The sequence below is a fragment of the Hippocampus zosterae genome, chromosome 5 (genome assembly GCF_025434085.1).
Source record: "Hippocampus zosterae strain Florida chromosome 5, ASM2543408v3, whole genome shotgun sequence".
In the NCBI taxonomy this organism is placed as follows: domain Eukaryota; kingdom Metazoa; phylum Chordata; class Actinopteri; order Syngnathiformes; family Syngnathidae; genus Hippocampus; species Hippocampus zosterae.
In genome coordinates, this window is record NC_067455.1 from 2,675,395 (window position 1) to 2,691,320 (window position 15,926).

At 48.0% G+C, this 15,926-nt stretch overlaps 1 protein-coding gene across 4 annotated transcripts in view; it reads left to right on the top strand.

The window, feature by feature from the left end:
- Positions 1–15,926, top strand: part of ddr1 (discoidin domain receptor tyrosine kinase 1) — a 46,685-nt gene that overhangs the window by 5,511 nt on the left and 25,248 nt on the right. For all 4 annotated transcript variants that reach the window (XM_052064994.1, XM_052064995.1, XM_052064997.1 and 1 more), the window contains exon 2: positions 11,765–11,934. In XM_052064994.1, coding sequence (XP_051920954.1) covers positions 11,823–11,934 — 112 coding nt within the window. In that variant the 5' untranslated portion in view covers positions 11,765–11,822. The remainder of the gene's footprint in view (positions 1–11,764; positions 11,935–15,926) is intronic.

Here is a 15,926-nt window from a genome sequence, read left to right on the forward strand (position 1 = left end):
TACCGGGCCGCCCTTGAAATCCAGTTTATATTTGCCTTTTAGTTTTTCACAATTTTTCCGTATTAAAAACAAATTGTGGTAGTTTGGGGGTAACTAGATGGGAAGGGGATTCTATGTCAGATATTTTGCGGACATACTTGTCTTTCTGCGATCATCCAGCCTGGCGGCAGACGAGGCCGATGTCTCCCTTTTTGAAGCAACGCTGTATGATTCATCATTCATAACCACCTCTGCCGCCACTAATCCATCTCCTGTGATCAGTCTCCTCGTTTTATCAGCGCCCCCCCCCCCCCCACACCCCCAGCCGCCAGGGACACTGTGATAAGATAAGCGTCGACGCCACCCGCTTGTGCGTGCGGGGTGAATAGTCGAATTTTGGTTTCTGAGCCCGACTTCAAAGAATTTCTCATTTGTCTCCGATGGCATTTTGGCACGCGGCCTCGTTTTTTTTTTTTCCACCCGCGTGGGGGGGGGGGTGCACCGAAGAGAAACCCCATCCCACCCTCCCGCGCCAGCATATGAAATTTAAGATGAACAAGATGATGTCAGGCTCTGCTCGTCATAAACCCGCAGATGAAAAGCATGACATATCGGAGATTATTTGCGGGAGTGAGTCCGAGGATTGATAGTGTTAGATTGCCACTTGGGGGGGGGGGGGGGGGGTTAGGGTTTGTTTTCGAAATGTAGCCTATCAAATGATCCCTCATATGAATATTTGGTGCAAATTTTAGCTAGCGTCATAGAAGTCAACATGCTTAATTTGCTTTCGTGGGCCAGATCTGGCCCCCGGGGCCTCGAGTTTGACACCTGTGCGCTAGGCCGTTCCAAGCATGTGAAGAAAACGCAGCTCATGGTTGAAAACATGGCGGAGGCTCGGTGACGTTGGGCTTTTTTTGCCGCATCCGGCACGGGGGCGTCTTGAATCTGCGGGGTGCGATGAAATCGCTGGACCGCGAGACGGTCTGCAGTGAAATGAATTGCCCAATAAAAATATATTTTTTAAAAACCGTGGACATGCAAAATCAGGAATTTCCTCAGAACAAAAGGCTGCACAACCGCCCCCCCCCCTAAAAAAAAGGGGTTTAAAAATGCAACTTGAGCTTTTTTTTTTTTTTTTTTTACTTTTTCATGTGCTCAAGACCTCCCACATGAATACAGACCACTCGGGTGGGGGGGCGGGGGGGGGGGGGGGGGGGGTCTACTAACGCGCGCATCAATCACCAAAGTCTCCTGGCAATGTCGGGGCTGTAGACGACTTGGACCGCGCAGCAAAGTCGTGCTCTGCATCAAAGTTGAAGCAGCCACGCTACGTTTTTCCTCTCAGCTGTGAGTTGGCTGATGTGTCTTTGGGTGCCCGCGGGTGGGACGACGGAGTGGGGGGCGGGGGGGGGCTCACATTAGCATGGGGAGCTTGTCGTGAGCCGTGTAATTTAAGTCGCTTTAGAACTGGAGGAAGGGCTGGAGGGGGCAGAGGGGGGTTGGGGGGGTGATTGAGGTGACAGGCTGAAGTTGAGCACTTCTGGTTTGCTACTCGATATTGTTGTTGTCGTTTTTTTTTTTAACACTGCTAATTTTACGACAGAACATCTTAAATCGAGTTTATCCATTTTTTAAGAGCGTCGGCAATGAAATGCGGAAAGATCAAAATATCCTAAATTTTAAAAAAATAAAATGAGTATCGGGCGGCCCGGTATCCAGTGGTTAGCACGTCGGCTTCACAGTGCAGAGGTACCGGGTTCGTTCCAGCTCCGGCCTCCCTGTGTGGAGTTTGCATGTTCTCCCCGGGCCGGCGTGGGTTTTCTCCGGGTGCTCCGGTTTCCTCCCACATTCCAAAAACATGCGTGGCAGGCTGATTGAACACTCTAAATTGTCCCTAGGTGTGAGTGTGAGTGCGAATGGTTGTTCGTTTCTGTGTGCCCTGCGATTGGCTGGCAACCGATTCCGGGTGTCCCACGCCTACTGCCCGAAGACGGCTGGGATAGGCTCCAGCACCCCCCGCGACCCTAGTGAGGATCAAGCGGCTTGGAAGATGAATGAATGAATGAATAAAATAAGTATCATTCATTGTCAGCAGCTCGGTGCTCAAGTGGTTAGCGCGTTGACCTCACCGTGCAGAGGTCGTGGGTTCAATCCCCGGCCCTTCCTGTGTGGAGTTTGGATGTTCACCCCTGCGTGGGTTTTCTCCGGGTAATCCTCCCACGTTTCAAAAACGTGCATGGCAGGCTGATTGGACGCTCTAAATTGTCCCTCGGTGTCAATGTGAGCGCGGATGGTTGTTAGTCTCTGTGATGCCCTGCAACCGGTTCAGGGTGTCCTCGGCCTACTGTCCGTAGACAGCTGGGATAGGCTAACGGGAAAGTCTCGACTTGAATTTTTTTTTTTTTTTTTCAGCCAAGGTGGGTAAAAGATCCGTTTAGCACACCGCAGGTGCGCCACCCAATTGACAGACTTTGAATGGAAAGAGAGGGAAAAATGTGGGCGTGTACCTCAGTTGAGTTTTCTCGGCGTGAATCAGACAGCTGAGCTCCACCAAACTGGTTCCCGGTCCACTTTTATCCTGCGATTCGTCTTTCCATTCCGCTTTTGAAATCACGTTGGCCTCTCCTGGCCAGCTGCCCCCCTTCCCCCCCCCAAAAAAGTTCCTCCGCTTCATTGCAGTCGCTCAGTCTCGCTACTCCTCAGGATTTTTTTCTTCTTTTTTTTTCGATTAAGTGGCGTTTACACGTCGCATGCTTCTGCTCGCTCGCACGGCGGTGCAAATTGAATTGGGGGGGGGGGGGGATTCTCTGCCCAACTCCAACCTGAAGCATCCACAAACGTCCACACGTTAATGTGAGCGCATATTTGCTCCTGCCTCATTTGGAGTTTGAACACTGCCGCTTTTCTCATTAGCGGCGAGATGCAAAGGTCGCGACCGCCTCCCCGGTTGAGTTGCTTCTCAGCGCTTAGAAAATTAAAACCTGCAAAAACTTTCAGGAATTAAAGCAACACCGATACGGGCGTGCGATACAAATTAGAAACGCTTCAAATTGATTCGTGGCGTGACCAAAAAAAACGCTTCTTTAATAAATCAATCAGGCATCCTTTAACTGGAGCCGCAGTGCAAATAATTCCTCAGGCCAAAAAAAAAAAACTGTCGACAAGAGAAAAGGCCTTTTGGCCCAGGTAAAGCTGTTGTCATGGTAACGGTATCGGCAGCCCGTTGCGCAACACCTGAGAGTTGATTGTTTGCAAACGGCGTGATTAAATCAATGAAGCCCCCAACCGGGCCGGGCCTGTCGAAATGAAAAGCGCAGAAGCGCGCGAGGGCTCGCATTGGTCGTCGCATTTTAGCGTCGGAACGAAAACGAAGGCGCCGCACCTCTCGTTCCTGCCGGATTATACAAAACAAGTGAGAGGGGGAAAGTGAAGTGGCGAGGCTATCGTTTGGCATGTCCCGACTTGACTTTGTGCGCGCATGTGAGAGTGAGAACCCACAACACTTCCACCTCCGCCTTTTCAGTCCAAACTTGTTCACCCACTCGCATGCCGTCGAGGTGGAGTTTGGACTCGCTTCGGCCTTGAGAAAACAACCCTGCCGTGTGAAATCAAGCGGGCGTGCCGTGCAAACGGTGCCGTTTCACTTTTCACTCTTTTGCTTACTGGCACAACCCTCTGTCAAAGTAAACGTCAAACAAAGAGGGATTATACGTGGAATATTTAAAATAACCACAAAACTTGGCCTGAAAATCAGATAGTGTAATTCTATTACATCACTGGAAATTCTAAAGAAAGGCTACACCGTGGTGGTGTTTAGTTGGTGACAATTCCGTTGGGCCAAGTGTCCTCTGCATGCGCCACATGCACCGATCCGCTTCGTGAATCTGCAAGGACAATGCAGGACAATCAACCTTTTTTTTTTTAAATTGAGATTCCGGTAGTCCAGTGGTTAGCACGTGGGCTTCACAGTGCAGAGGTACCGGGTTCGATTCCAGCTCCGGCCTCCCTGTGTGGAGTTTGCATGTTCTCCCCGGGCCTGCGTGGGTTTTCTCCGGGTGCTCCGGTTTCCTCCCACATTCCAAAAACATGCGTGGCAGGCTGATTGGACACTCTAAATTGTCCCTAGGTGTGAGTGTGAGTGCGAATGGTTGTTCGTCTCTGTGTGCCCTGCGATTGGCTGGCAACCGATTCAGGGTGTCCCCCGCCTACTGCCCGAAGACAGCTGGGATGGGCTCCAGCACCCCCCGCGACCCTAGTGAGGATCAAGCGGCTCGGAAGATGAATGAATGAATGAATTCTGGGCTGCTTGGGAACAGGCGACCCCTCGCCTCCCCTCGATGCCCTGACGCTGCCCCGGTTGTCATGGTAACAAAAGCCACGCTTGCCATTGTACCTTTTAGACAGGAAGCTGGTGTTTAGATTAAAAAAAAAAAAGTCTAATCCCGTATGTCTCCTTTTTAATCAAACGTGTAACTTTCGTTACTTTTCTAATTGTCGACCACATCTCATTAAACCTCGAGAGATTATACTCATGCAACATACCAGAACGGCTCCTGATGAGGATTAGAGGATTAACCACCCCGCCCCCCTCCCCCGAGTGTCGATTATTTTTTAAGGGTGCTGCCGTGATTGTTCCAAACATTGTTTTGAATCTACGATCTGATCTTTTTAACAGCGCTTAGCAAAGAAATCATGAAGGTGAATTTGTGTCAGAAATACTTGAGCCAACTTTTAGATTCCCGCCGAGTGAGACGGGGACTTAATTGAACAGTTTTTCAAAACGTTGCCTGTCGATGGTCTTGTGCATGAAGGTGGTCTGAAAATGTTGATTTTTTTTTTTTTTTAACTGTTGAAAAAAAAAATCTACTGGCGGAAATGAGCTACTGACGTTTAAATTGTCCATCCATCCATCCATCTTCTATCGCTTATCCGGGGCCGGGTCGCGGGGGCAACAGCTTTAGCAGGGAAGCCCAGACTTCCCTCTCCCTAGCTACTTCTTCCAGCTCTCCCCGGGGGATCCCGAGACGTTCCCAGGCCAGCTGGGTGACATAGTCTCCCCAGCGTGTCCTGGGTCTTCCTCGGGGTCTCCTCCAGGTGGGACATGCCCGGAACACCTCACCAGGGAGGCGTTCAGGAGGCATCCGAATCAGATGCCCAAGCCACCTCATCTGGCTCCTCTCGATGTGGAGGAGAAGCGGCTCGACTCGGAGCCCCTCCCGGATGACCGAGCTTCTCACCTTATCTCTAAGGGAGAGCCCGGACTCCCTGCGGAGAAAACTCATTTCGGCCGCTTGTATCCGGGATCTCGTTCTTTCGGTCACGACCCATAGCTCGTGACCATAGATTATGTTTAAATTGTGTATTTTTTATTTTTTTAACTGTTGGAAAAAAAAATCCACTGGCGGAAATGAGCTACTGACGTTTAAATTGTTTTTTTTTTTTTCCCGCGTGGGTAAACGGACATTTTACAGTGTAAAAAATATTACAATTTAAACAAACAAACAAAAAAAAAGTATAAAAATAGTGCTTGTTTTCTTATCGTGTCGTCATTTTGGAGAGAAGTGCCATAAAATTGCTGAAATTCATTTGTGCATGATGCTCGGTATAACCTCCTATTTTCAGCCCCCCCCCCTCATCCTCGCACCTCCTCGAATAGTGAGTCCCAATGGCCCCCGCTCCTCCTCAGCCTAATTAGCGCTCGTTTTCCGTCACCTTCCATCGGTGAACCCGAGCACGGGCGGCCTTGCTGACATTCAGACACGCAGACAAGCAACCCCTCCCCAATTCAACCTTGGCAGCCATTCCAGTTTTTAACGTGAACTACTTGTTGTGAGTTACGGATCATATCCTCTGCCAAGGATTGCCATGAACACAAAGTTGGATGAATTTATGGGATGTTTTTTTCTTTTGTGTGTGTGTGTGTGTCTTTTTTATGGAGGGGGGGTCGTAAAAGAAAATGCGCTTTTGGCCTGCAGCTGGTCACGATGTTTTCTTTCACCTTGTAGCGAATGCGACTGCCGCTGATGAAGCCAGACTAGGTCTGGCAGCACGAGCCGTGGTCATCAGTCACCATTTGCCCCCCCCCCCCCTCTCTCATAAACTTCCGCCTGCAGTGCTGACATTGAGGGTGCCAGTGAAACTGCGAGTCCTCATTGATTGCACTCGCGCGGCGTTTCGCGCCGGCAAACTCCCAATCTTATTGCCTTCATTCCTTTCACCGCTGCTCGACTCGTAGATCTCCGCCAATAAGACCTTGTGAATTTGTGCAGTTATTAAACTGCTTGTGCGCTTTTTTGGGGGGGGTCGGCAAACGGCATAGCTGTCTTAACGGCTCACAAATTATTCCAGGAAATGTTCCCCTCGACGTGCTTTCTTCCGCCTTGCTCGCCCGCCCGCTCACTTTCTTTCTTTCTTTTGAGGCAAAGTGCTTCACTTTCATTGCACCCGCGCCTCAGTCGGAACTCGTGATCTCTCCGTCTGCCAGCATCCACCCCCCCCCCCCGCCCGCCTCACAACTCATAGTAGTGCGACATACCACGGCGGTGACTCCCATTTCCTTGTATAGAGGATTCGTGTGACACGCAAGTGTAGAATTTGATGACCGAGGTTGACCGCTCGCGCTCCGCTTTGCTTTTGCATCCTGTCGTGTGGCTGAGAAAAAGCATCTCGACGCCACGCCTGGATCGGCGGCAACTCGAGCAGGTAGCAGCATGGACGCCTTTGCGTTAAGATGGCGCGACCGTGACCGTTCGCCGTTTTTTAACTTGGTTACCTCAAGATAACAGAAGATACAGTCATGCAGATTGCCTTCAAATTTGGACTCTCGAAATTCTTGGAAAATAACTTGTAGCTCTTCTGATTTTTTTGCTGCTTGTTGATGACTACTCCTCTTAATAAAATTACAAATCATGTTTTGTTTTTTTTTGTAAGTCGCTCATGTAGTGCAACTCTGTTCAATGTTTGACCGTGCCAGGCAAGTCTCATTTTTCACGGGCTGCTTGGCACTTTCCCCCCCATCTTGGAAAGCTGTTAGCGCTAGCGTCAGTGCTAATGTTGCTTTCCGCGGTCGTTTCAATAATCTTAACTCCCACACACTTCTTTTTAAGACATGAAAATCAAGTCTGTAAATTAATTTTCCCAACCTAGATTTAGTGAATTTTTGTTTTGCGCCGTCTCACCCGTTAGCATCGGTGTTATCGCTAATACTCAAAGTGGTCAACGGAACTGAATTTAGTTATCGGTCATTGCCTTTAAAGTTTGTCAAGTATTTGATGAATTTTAAAGTCTTTCAACACAGATTTAATTGGCCCGGATGCTTTAGATGCGGAACATTTTGCGTCGCTAAATGGTTCCAACTAGCTTAAATGCTAATGCGATGATTCTCAGACCCCGTACGGTTGTCGACGTGGGCCAGTGTTTATTCCAAGGCTTTGCAGATGTACCGCGGACGAGTTGGTTCACGTCAGGCGAAGCAAAGGTGAAACGATTACTGATTCAAAGTACATGTTATCCATTAACACATCAACAAACACAGTAGGCAGAAACCGCATGGCCACTTCAAAATGTCCTTGCTGGTGGACTCGCACGTTTCCTCACTTTGAGTCTCACAGCAACAACAAAAAAATAAAAAATGGAAACAGTTTTCAGGAAAATACACCAAATGACCCGGAGCGCCCGGTTGCCCCCCCCTCCTCATCAACCGAAGCGCTGCGGGGAAAATCATTCATACTTCCTTCCCTTCAGCTACAGTGTGTGTCGGAAGGAAGTCCAAAATAAAGAGCTCGCTACTCCCGATGTCCCCTGTGGCCATGAGTCAACTTTTAACAGAGGAAGCATATGACGCTCATACCAACTCGGTTTGAGCATTTCCATCCCAGCCAATCAAATATACGATCCGAAATGTTGATGTCCCGTGATTGTGACGTGAAGCGGAACAATATTTGGGAAGCTAGCCATAGCGCACGCTGTTACTGAAGTAGAAATGACAAATAGCTCGTCTCTGCTATGTCGTAACCAGATGAGCTAACGTTTGGCCGAGATGATTTCATATCTTCTTCTACGCGGGCACTTTCCTCTTCTTTGTATTTTCCATCAGCGTGGAGTGGCACTGTGTCGCCTCTCGCAGGCCATTCACGGTACCACAACAGACATTGTCGTTAATGCGGGTGTGCGCTGCTAGCGCGCGTGTTTCAACACTCTATTAAACGGAGGCGTTGTTTTTATTTTCTTTATTTGTGGGCTCTCACATTATAAAAAATAAAATAAATAAAATAAATCAGTCCGCCTGCTCCCCACTTGAAACGTTTGGAGCCAAACGCACAGCCAGCCCCGCGACTCGAACGAATGTCCACACGCGATTTTTGAGGAAAGCCAACCGGGGCACGAGGAGACAATCTCCCTTTCATTTTCATTCCCGCCGTTGGTTTTGATCAAGAAAATGGAAAGCAGGGGGGGTGGTTTGCTGCTGGAGGGAGGCCAGTTGACTTCCAAAACGCTGCCAAGGTGCCCTTAGCAAAGCCCCAAACCTCCAAGTTGATATTAGACGCTTAGCACGCGGCTCACATTTGTATTAGTAGCAGATGATGTTTTTTTTTTTTTTTTTTGTCTTGGCACGGCTGCCATGAAATTCATGTTATTGGATAGATGACTTGCGTAAACGTGGTACAGATGTGCCTCGATAAAGAAAGCACTGTGACTCTTTTTTTTTTTTTCCGAACGTACATCACCTGTTCGTCAACGATAAGCGACGTGCTAAATGGGAGCATGCCGCTTGTCCTCATTTCATCAAAACCTTCTTTCAAATTTCCAATTTGTTATTTTTTACATCTTTCAAAGCCTTTGCAGCCGCAAACCGGGAGAGACTCCGACTGTGAGCACACAAGGAGGCCGCCGGCACAGCCTTCAGAAGCCTTTTTGCTTAATAGCCGCCGTACACCAACGATTCACTACTTGAGAGATCTGCTCTCATACGTTTATGTGAGTTGGAGTCGTTGTAAAAATTGGCGTTGGGGCCTGTAAACGTTGGATTTTTTATTTTATTTGACGTATACAAGGTGAGCGAGCAAAGGTGTGGCAGTTGTGAAACAGTTGCTAGCATTTGAATCCAAAATGGCGCCTATTTATTTATTTGTTTATTTATTTATTTTATTTGGGTGGGTGTCGAGTGTGCTGAGATTTTTTTTTTACAAAATAACTTCAAAGTGCTTGTGACATTACTTTGTTCCCTTTGTGTGAATCGCTGAAACAACATAAGAGAGATCCCGGTATGAGGGCCAGCGTAAGCTAGCGAAAGTTTACCAAGCTAACATGAAATAACAACGATCAGATATACTTAGAGGGTAGTGGTCCGGTACTGATATTCTGAAAATATACAATAAATATAACAGGATGTACGCTTTTGTTGAGTTAGCTTGTTTTTCCCGCCTTGGTTCCGTTCGTTTGGCTCGGTCTGAGCACAGTAGCAAAACGGTCGGTGATGTAACAAACGGGTCGGCATGGCGCATGAGAATCTGTTTTCGATTTGTCCTGGCCTGGATGAAGCGTCCACCTGAGCTGTAAGTCCAAGTGCCACATGACCTCAGTTCCACCGAGGGAACCGTGCTTGAAACTGCAATTAGCGGACGCTTAATCACCCCAACAAACAAATCTTCTCCTGTTTTGGATCTCCGCCGATGCTTCTGCCATTACGTCTCATCTTAGCAAGTCCTCAATGAGGCAATGATGCAAACTAATAAGAGGCTGATCCGATCCTCGTTTTTTAATTTTTTTTTGTTTTGTTTAGTTTTTCCTTTTCATTTCCAGGCAAGTAAGAGCAGCTGCTCACATGTGCATTCACGAGCGCAGCCAAGACAAAACGTCAGAGCAAAAGCGGTCCTTTCCTCTCCCATCGGCCCGAGCGCCAACCGCAGCTGTTCAGCACACCACTTGACGTCGCCAGCAAAACGTGGTCTCGGATGGCTGCGGACACTTTGGTCCCTGCTTGCCAAAACATTTGTCTTGGCTGTAATTTTTATTTTTTTTTTTAATGTGGTGATGTCCTCCTCTCCGTGATGTGTGCTGTGAGATACTTTGAGAAAAAAAAAAAAAAAACATAGCCGCTGGCCATGTGCGCCGATGACAAGTAACACCCCCATCAGTGGAGCTTCTCAGCTCTTAACTGTGCTCAAAAAACGCCAGACTGGGAACACATGCGGGGGTGTACCCACCCCCCCCCCCTTTTTTTTTTTTTTTTAAGGACCAACTCGAGACAGCTGAAGCGACTGTGACGGCCTTTCTGCGCTCTTCGCTAGCCCTTTGCCCTCATGTTTTCATTCTTTCCGAGGCTGTAAGTCCACAAGGTCGTCATTGCTCCTGTTCTTTTGTTCACCGGTGTCAAACGCAAGGCCCCGGTGGCCGGATCTGGCCCCGCTGCGTCATTTTATTCGGCCCCTGAAAGCAGATCATGTGGCGTCAATTTGACTGAATAACGTTGAGATTTTGCATTTCTCTATGGATGCTCGTGGAATCGAAAACGTCAGCCTGGAAACATGCGATCCGATTACGCCCGCCGTGCGGATCAGTCGCCCTCAGTTTCTCCAAAACAATTTGTCGCGTCTTCCCCCGGCACAAATCATCGGAGTCATAAACGATCAAATGCTAATCCCTACGAATTACCGTCAACCAGTTTAAAGAATCGCTCGAAGAATCCCGCGGCGACGAAGGCCGACGCATAAATCACAGAGGAGAGGCTCGACTCGCTTTCCACGCGTATTTGACTCCGCCCTCTCCTCGTCCCGCTGCCGCTACAGCTGCGCGTCAGCTGTCGGCCGGCTCGGTCTAACTCGAGGGGACGAAGTTGAACTCTGTGCCGCTCCCAGCTGTCGTTCCCACTTCAGACTCGAGCCGATCGTCTTTCCTCCTCCCCTCGAGCCACCACTGGACTCCTTCCCCTTCGGACACGTTTTCATGAGGAAAATATGCGCGCTGTCAGCTGTCGCGTCACTTTGTCAACATTGTAGTGGCATTGTCTGACAAAAAAAAAAACAATCGGTGAGACATAAAAGATGTTTGGGGATTTTTTTATTTTTATTTTTTCCAATGCTTCCATTCAGAGCGGATTGATTTTTGATTTTTTTAAAAAATCTCTCCAAACCTAATTTGCTTTGTTGCGCAACCGCCGCCGGCTGGATCAACCCATCCAATGACGTGAAAGCCAGTTTGATATCAGCTATTTGGAAAATAGTCCTCGGGGGAGGGGGTTGGGGTGGATGGGGGGGGAGCAGCCGCCAAAGTAAATGTTTTGCTAATTGTAGCGTCCTCGATCACCGCTGGAGTTCTTTTCTATCGGCGACAAAAGCATCATTGTCACCCAGCAGGGCCAAAAACGGAGGAACAAATTAGCGCCTCAAAGTGGCTTTGGGCACTTTTGGCTTTGTGCTCGCTCTTTGTTTTATTTATTGCACTTAATTGAACGGTGTTGGTTGTTTTTTTTTTTTCTTCCTTCTTCTTTCTACCTACATTCTTGCTGCTGGAGGCTGTAAATTTCCCCAGTGTGGGACAAAATAAAGGACATCTTATGTTATTTGCTAAGAGAATTATCAAAAGACGGCGATGCTAGGCTAGTCGTCAAGCGCAATTTGTTCCTGGAGGAAAAACAAACTCTGCGGACCAGATGCGGTTCACTTTGTATTTTATTCCAGTGACGATTTATGAAAGCAGAGTCGAGGTGTCACGTTTCACGGTTTAGGCTCACTGAGATCGTCGACTGTTTCTAAATGTTTCTTCTTTTCCTTTGTCTCGTCGACAGGAATGCCTGCGGCTAGCATTGCGTCTGCGGGCAGCTAACGGGGCGCGCCGCTGCAGTCATGGCCAGGCCGGCCGGGTGGCTCACACCTTTTTCTGTGGTCGCCGCCCTGGCGGCGGTGATGGCGGCGCGGGTGTCGTCGGCCGAAGAGCACGAGTGGCACTTTGACGCAGGTTTGGGCACGTTGTCTCCTTTTTCGAGTGAACCGCCGAGCCCGTTTGATCGTCCGTGTGAACCGAAACGGCGGCACCTAGCGAAGCAAGTCGATGGCCTCGAGATTCTTGAATTGGATTTTGAAGTGTGTTCCTTCTCGTCCGGTGCTCTGACATTGTGCGGCGCAACGAAATGTCCAAGGAACAGGGCGACGTGATGTTGATGCGTCTGCGTTGGTTCCGAGAGCGTAGCGGTTAGCATCAGCGGCTAGCCGGTTGTTCAATTATTCACGTTGGGACAACGGGACCGTCGGCACAAATGTGACAAATGTCCCCACATGGAAATCGGACAAGTAGCATGTTCATTTACGAAATGGGGCAAGTCCATTCTTAAATACGAAAAAAAAAAAAAAAAAAAAAACAGTCCGTGGCTCAACGCTAACATTAGCGGTCGCTGTTCTGTGCTGAAAAAATATATATACAGCGATCCCTCGCTTCGTTTATCGCAGCTTCGGTGCATCGCAGATTTTTTCAAACATTCATAAAAAAACATATATATATATATATATATATATATATATATATATATATATTGTTTTTTTTTGTTTGTTTGTTTTTTGTTTTTTTTGTTTTTTTAAGTCCACAGAAAGAGAGAGAAAGACTTACAAGAACAAAAGCAGGTCTCTCCATCCTTAATTGTCCAAACAACCTTAATTGACTCTGCGCTCTGCTCAAGCGCAAAGGCCCACGCGGGGCAATTTTTTTTTCTCATATATATGTTAATTGGTCGCTACTTCGCGGATTTTCGTTTATCGCCGTTTTGGTTTTGGTCCCCATTAATCGCCATAAACAAGGGAATACTGTATATTCATGATGTCATTGAATCACTTTAACTCGACTAGGATCAAGTTATAGTTGACTACAAAAAAAGAAAGCTTGAGTAATTCAAACACTCCCCCCCCTCCCCACAGGCGCCCTATTTTCTTCCTCCCTCCCAATATTCTCCTCACATCGTCAAATCATCGAGTCTCATTCCCGTTGTTATCAACAGGCACTGCGCTGTGTTCTCTTCCTGTCTGCCAGCTAGTCGAGTGGAACAGGAGAGTGAAATGCCCCCCCCCACACACACACCCCCACCGTTCCTCAGGACGGCTAATACCCAGCCCGCATTACCAAGTGTCAGTCGGTGGGGGCAACCAGGTGGAACAGGAGAGAGCGCGCCGGCTTTCATACAGTATCTGACTTGCGGCAGCAAGCATGAGCCGCAACTTCAACGGCGCTTTTTTGTTGCAAACGGCGACAAGAGTTTCGCCCCAAACTCATTACACGGCTTGTTTGTCCGCGGGGCGCAATGCTTTTGGATTTACAACCGGAAAGTAGTCTGCGTAGATGATATTGGGACACACGTGACGTGACTGGGGTGGGGGGGGGGTTGATTGATGTGTGGGAGCAAATCTTCGAGAGTTGAAGATTTGAAAGCGTGACTCTTGAGAAGACTTTTATGAGTCACAGCCACGACTTCTGTCAAACGAAATCCACATTTGGAGACGCACTCCAAAAACCTCATTCTGGTGAAAATTTATTTAATGTAATGACAAAAAAAAATTTTTTTTAAAAAAAGGACACGGTTGTTGAGCGTCGTGACGTGGGCACCTGTTTAATGGGTGTGGCTCCAGTGTGGGTGCGCGTAGGCTCCACCCTCTGGGCTTTTTAACATTTGTCACTCGGCTCCAAATTCCAACGGGGTGACTCAATGACAACGACCCCCCCCCTAACCCCCCCCCCCCCCCTTCTCTACTTTATCGCCATCCTCCCCTCCCCTCAGACGAGCTCCTCATCTTTGTAATCGCTTGATAATGTCTGCCGCTGGAATAGAGTCAACGCCGGCACCCGAGGGGCTGGCCTGCGGGCGGCGCCGTGGTTTCCGTCGCTCCTTTTGTTCCCCCGTGCCGCAAATCCTCCCCCCCCCGGGGCAGGGCTCACGGTAACGCACAAAAGGTGCAATGAGAAGGGTGTCGTCTTGGAAGGGACGAGTCGACTGGAATCGGCGCATTTCCCAACTGCATTCATGCGCAGTGTGAGATGTTCGGGTGTGCTGGGGGGGGGGAATTCGGCAATTAACGGCAAATACGTGGAGCCGTGTCGGCGACGTGTGATGACAGACTGAGCAATTGGGTGTTGAAATGAATGAAAACGGCATTCATCGCTTTCAGCCTCTCCCTCTAAACAACAAAAATGTTTAGTAGAGAAAAATGACGCTCTCTATTATATTTGATCAAGACCTCCGATATGACGTAACCGATTAGAATTCAAAATAATTGATCGTTTTCATCAAAGTTTCTCTTTCAATGCACATTTCACAACCTGCAGGTAATATAAGACAGGCAGACGGATGCACAGTATTGTACTGTAGACTCAGCTCCTCTCTCGTATTCTCGGCACAGCGATAATACATGCCGTTCTATGCAGAGGATAAAGAATATCGGCTACTTATATTGGAAAAAAAGTCCAGGTCACTCGTGTCTCAAGGCGCCACTGTACTTACTGAAAATCAAATCAGCCTTGCGTTTAGCCAATTTGCAGCTCAACGAGCATCTGAAGCAGGGATGTCCAAAAAGGTTTCCTGCGATGGTCACATTCCTCAACTTGTCATTTTTTTTAAACACACTAAATCCAGTCTGTCGAGCAATTCCATATCATCGTTATATGCAGTCGTTATTTTGAAATAGTTGGCGGTTTTCCCGACTGCATTCATGCGCAGTGTGAGATGTTCGGGTGTGCTGGTGGGGGGGGAATTCGGGAATTAACGGCAAATACGTGTCAGCGACGTGTGATGACAGACGGAGCAATTGGGTGTTGAAATGAATGCAAACGGCATTCATGGCTTTCGGCCTCCTCTCCCTCTAAACAACAAAAATGTTGGAGTAGAGAAAAATGACGCTCTCTCTTATATTTGATCAAGACCTCCGATATGACGTAATCGATTAGAATTCAAAATAATTGATCGTTTTCATCCAAGTTTCTCTTTCAATGCACATTTCACAACCTGCAGGTAATATAAGACAGGCAGACAGATGTACTGTACTGTAGACTCAGCTCCTCTCTCGGATTCTCGGCACAGCGATAATACATGCCATTCTATGCAGAGGATAAAGAATATCGGCTGATCATATTGGAAAAAAAAAAGTCCAGGTCACACGTGTCTCAAGGCGCCACTGTACTTACTGAAATGTCAAATACTTGTCCTTGTAAATGTACTTCCTGAAAATCAAATCAGCCTTGCGTTTAGCCAAATTGCAGCTCAACGAGCATCTGAAGCAGGGCTGTCCAAAAAGGTTTCCTGCGACGGTCACATTCCTCAACTTGTCTTTTTTTTTTAAACGCACTAAATCCAGTCTGTCGAGCAATTCCATATCATCGTTATATGCAGTCGTTATTTTGAAATGGTTGGCGGTTTCAGGGTGGTCCGCCGCCCTGCATCCATTTGGATAGACGCACAGCTGCACTGTTCAGCTCCCGAATCGCATTCCCACATTGCCTCAAAACTAGGGGGCAAAAACTGAAGAAAAAAACTTTTTTGCTCTTGGAATGGGTTGGTCTTTATTCTTCGGGGCATTATAAGAGAAATGTTGTGATTATTTTAGTTTTAAATAGTTTCTCTGCATATCTAGCAAAGCACTTTGCCTGACTGTTGCAATAACCCCCCCGCCCGCCTCCCCTCCCCCCGATCACCTTGACACCGAGACTTTTTAGCCTGCCCCCCAACCCTTAAAAGTAAATAGATACCATTGCGAGCCAGGCCAAGAGTTACTTTGACCATAAACCATCATTTTGATTCTTGAGTCTTTATTTTTTTTACATTATACACAACTCTCATTTATTGCGCAACACTATTATTTGTAACATGCATTCATTCATTCATTCATTCATCTTCCGAGCCGCTTGATCCTCACTAGGGTCGCGGGGGGTGCTGGAGCCTATCCCAGCTGTCTTCGGGCAGTAGGCGGGGGACA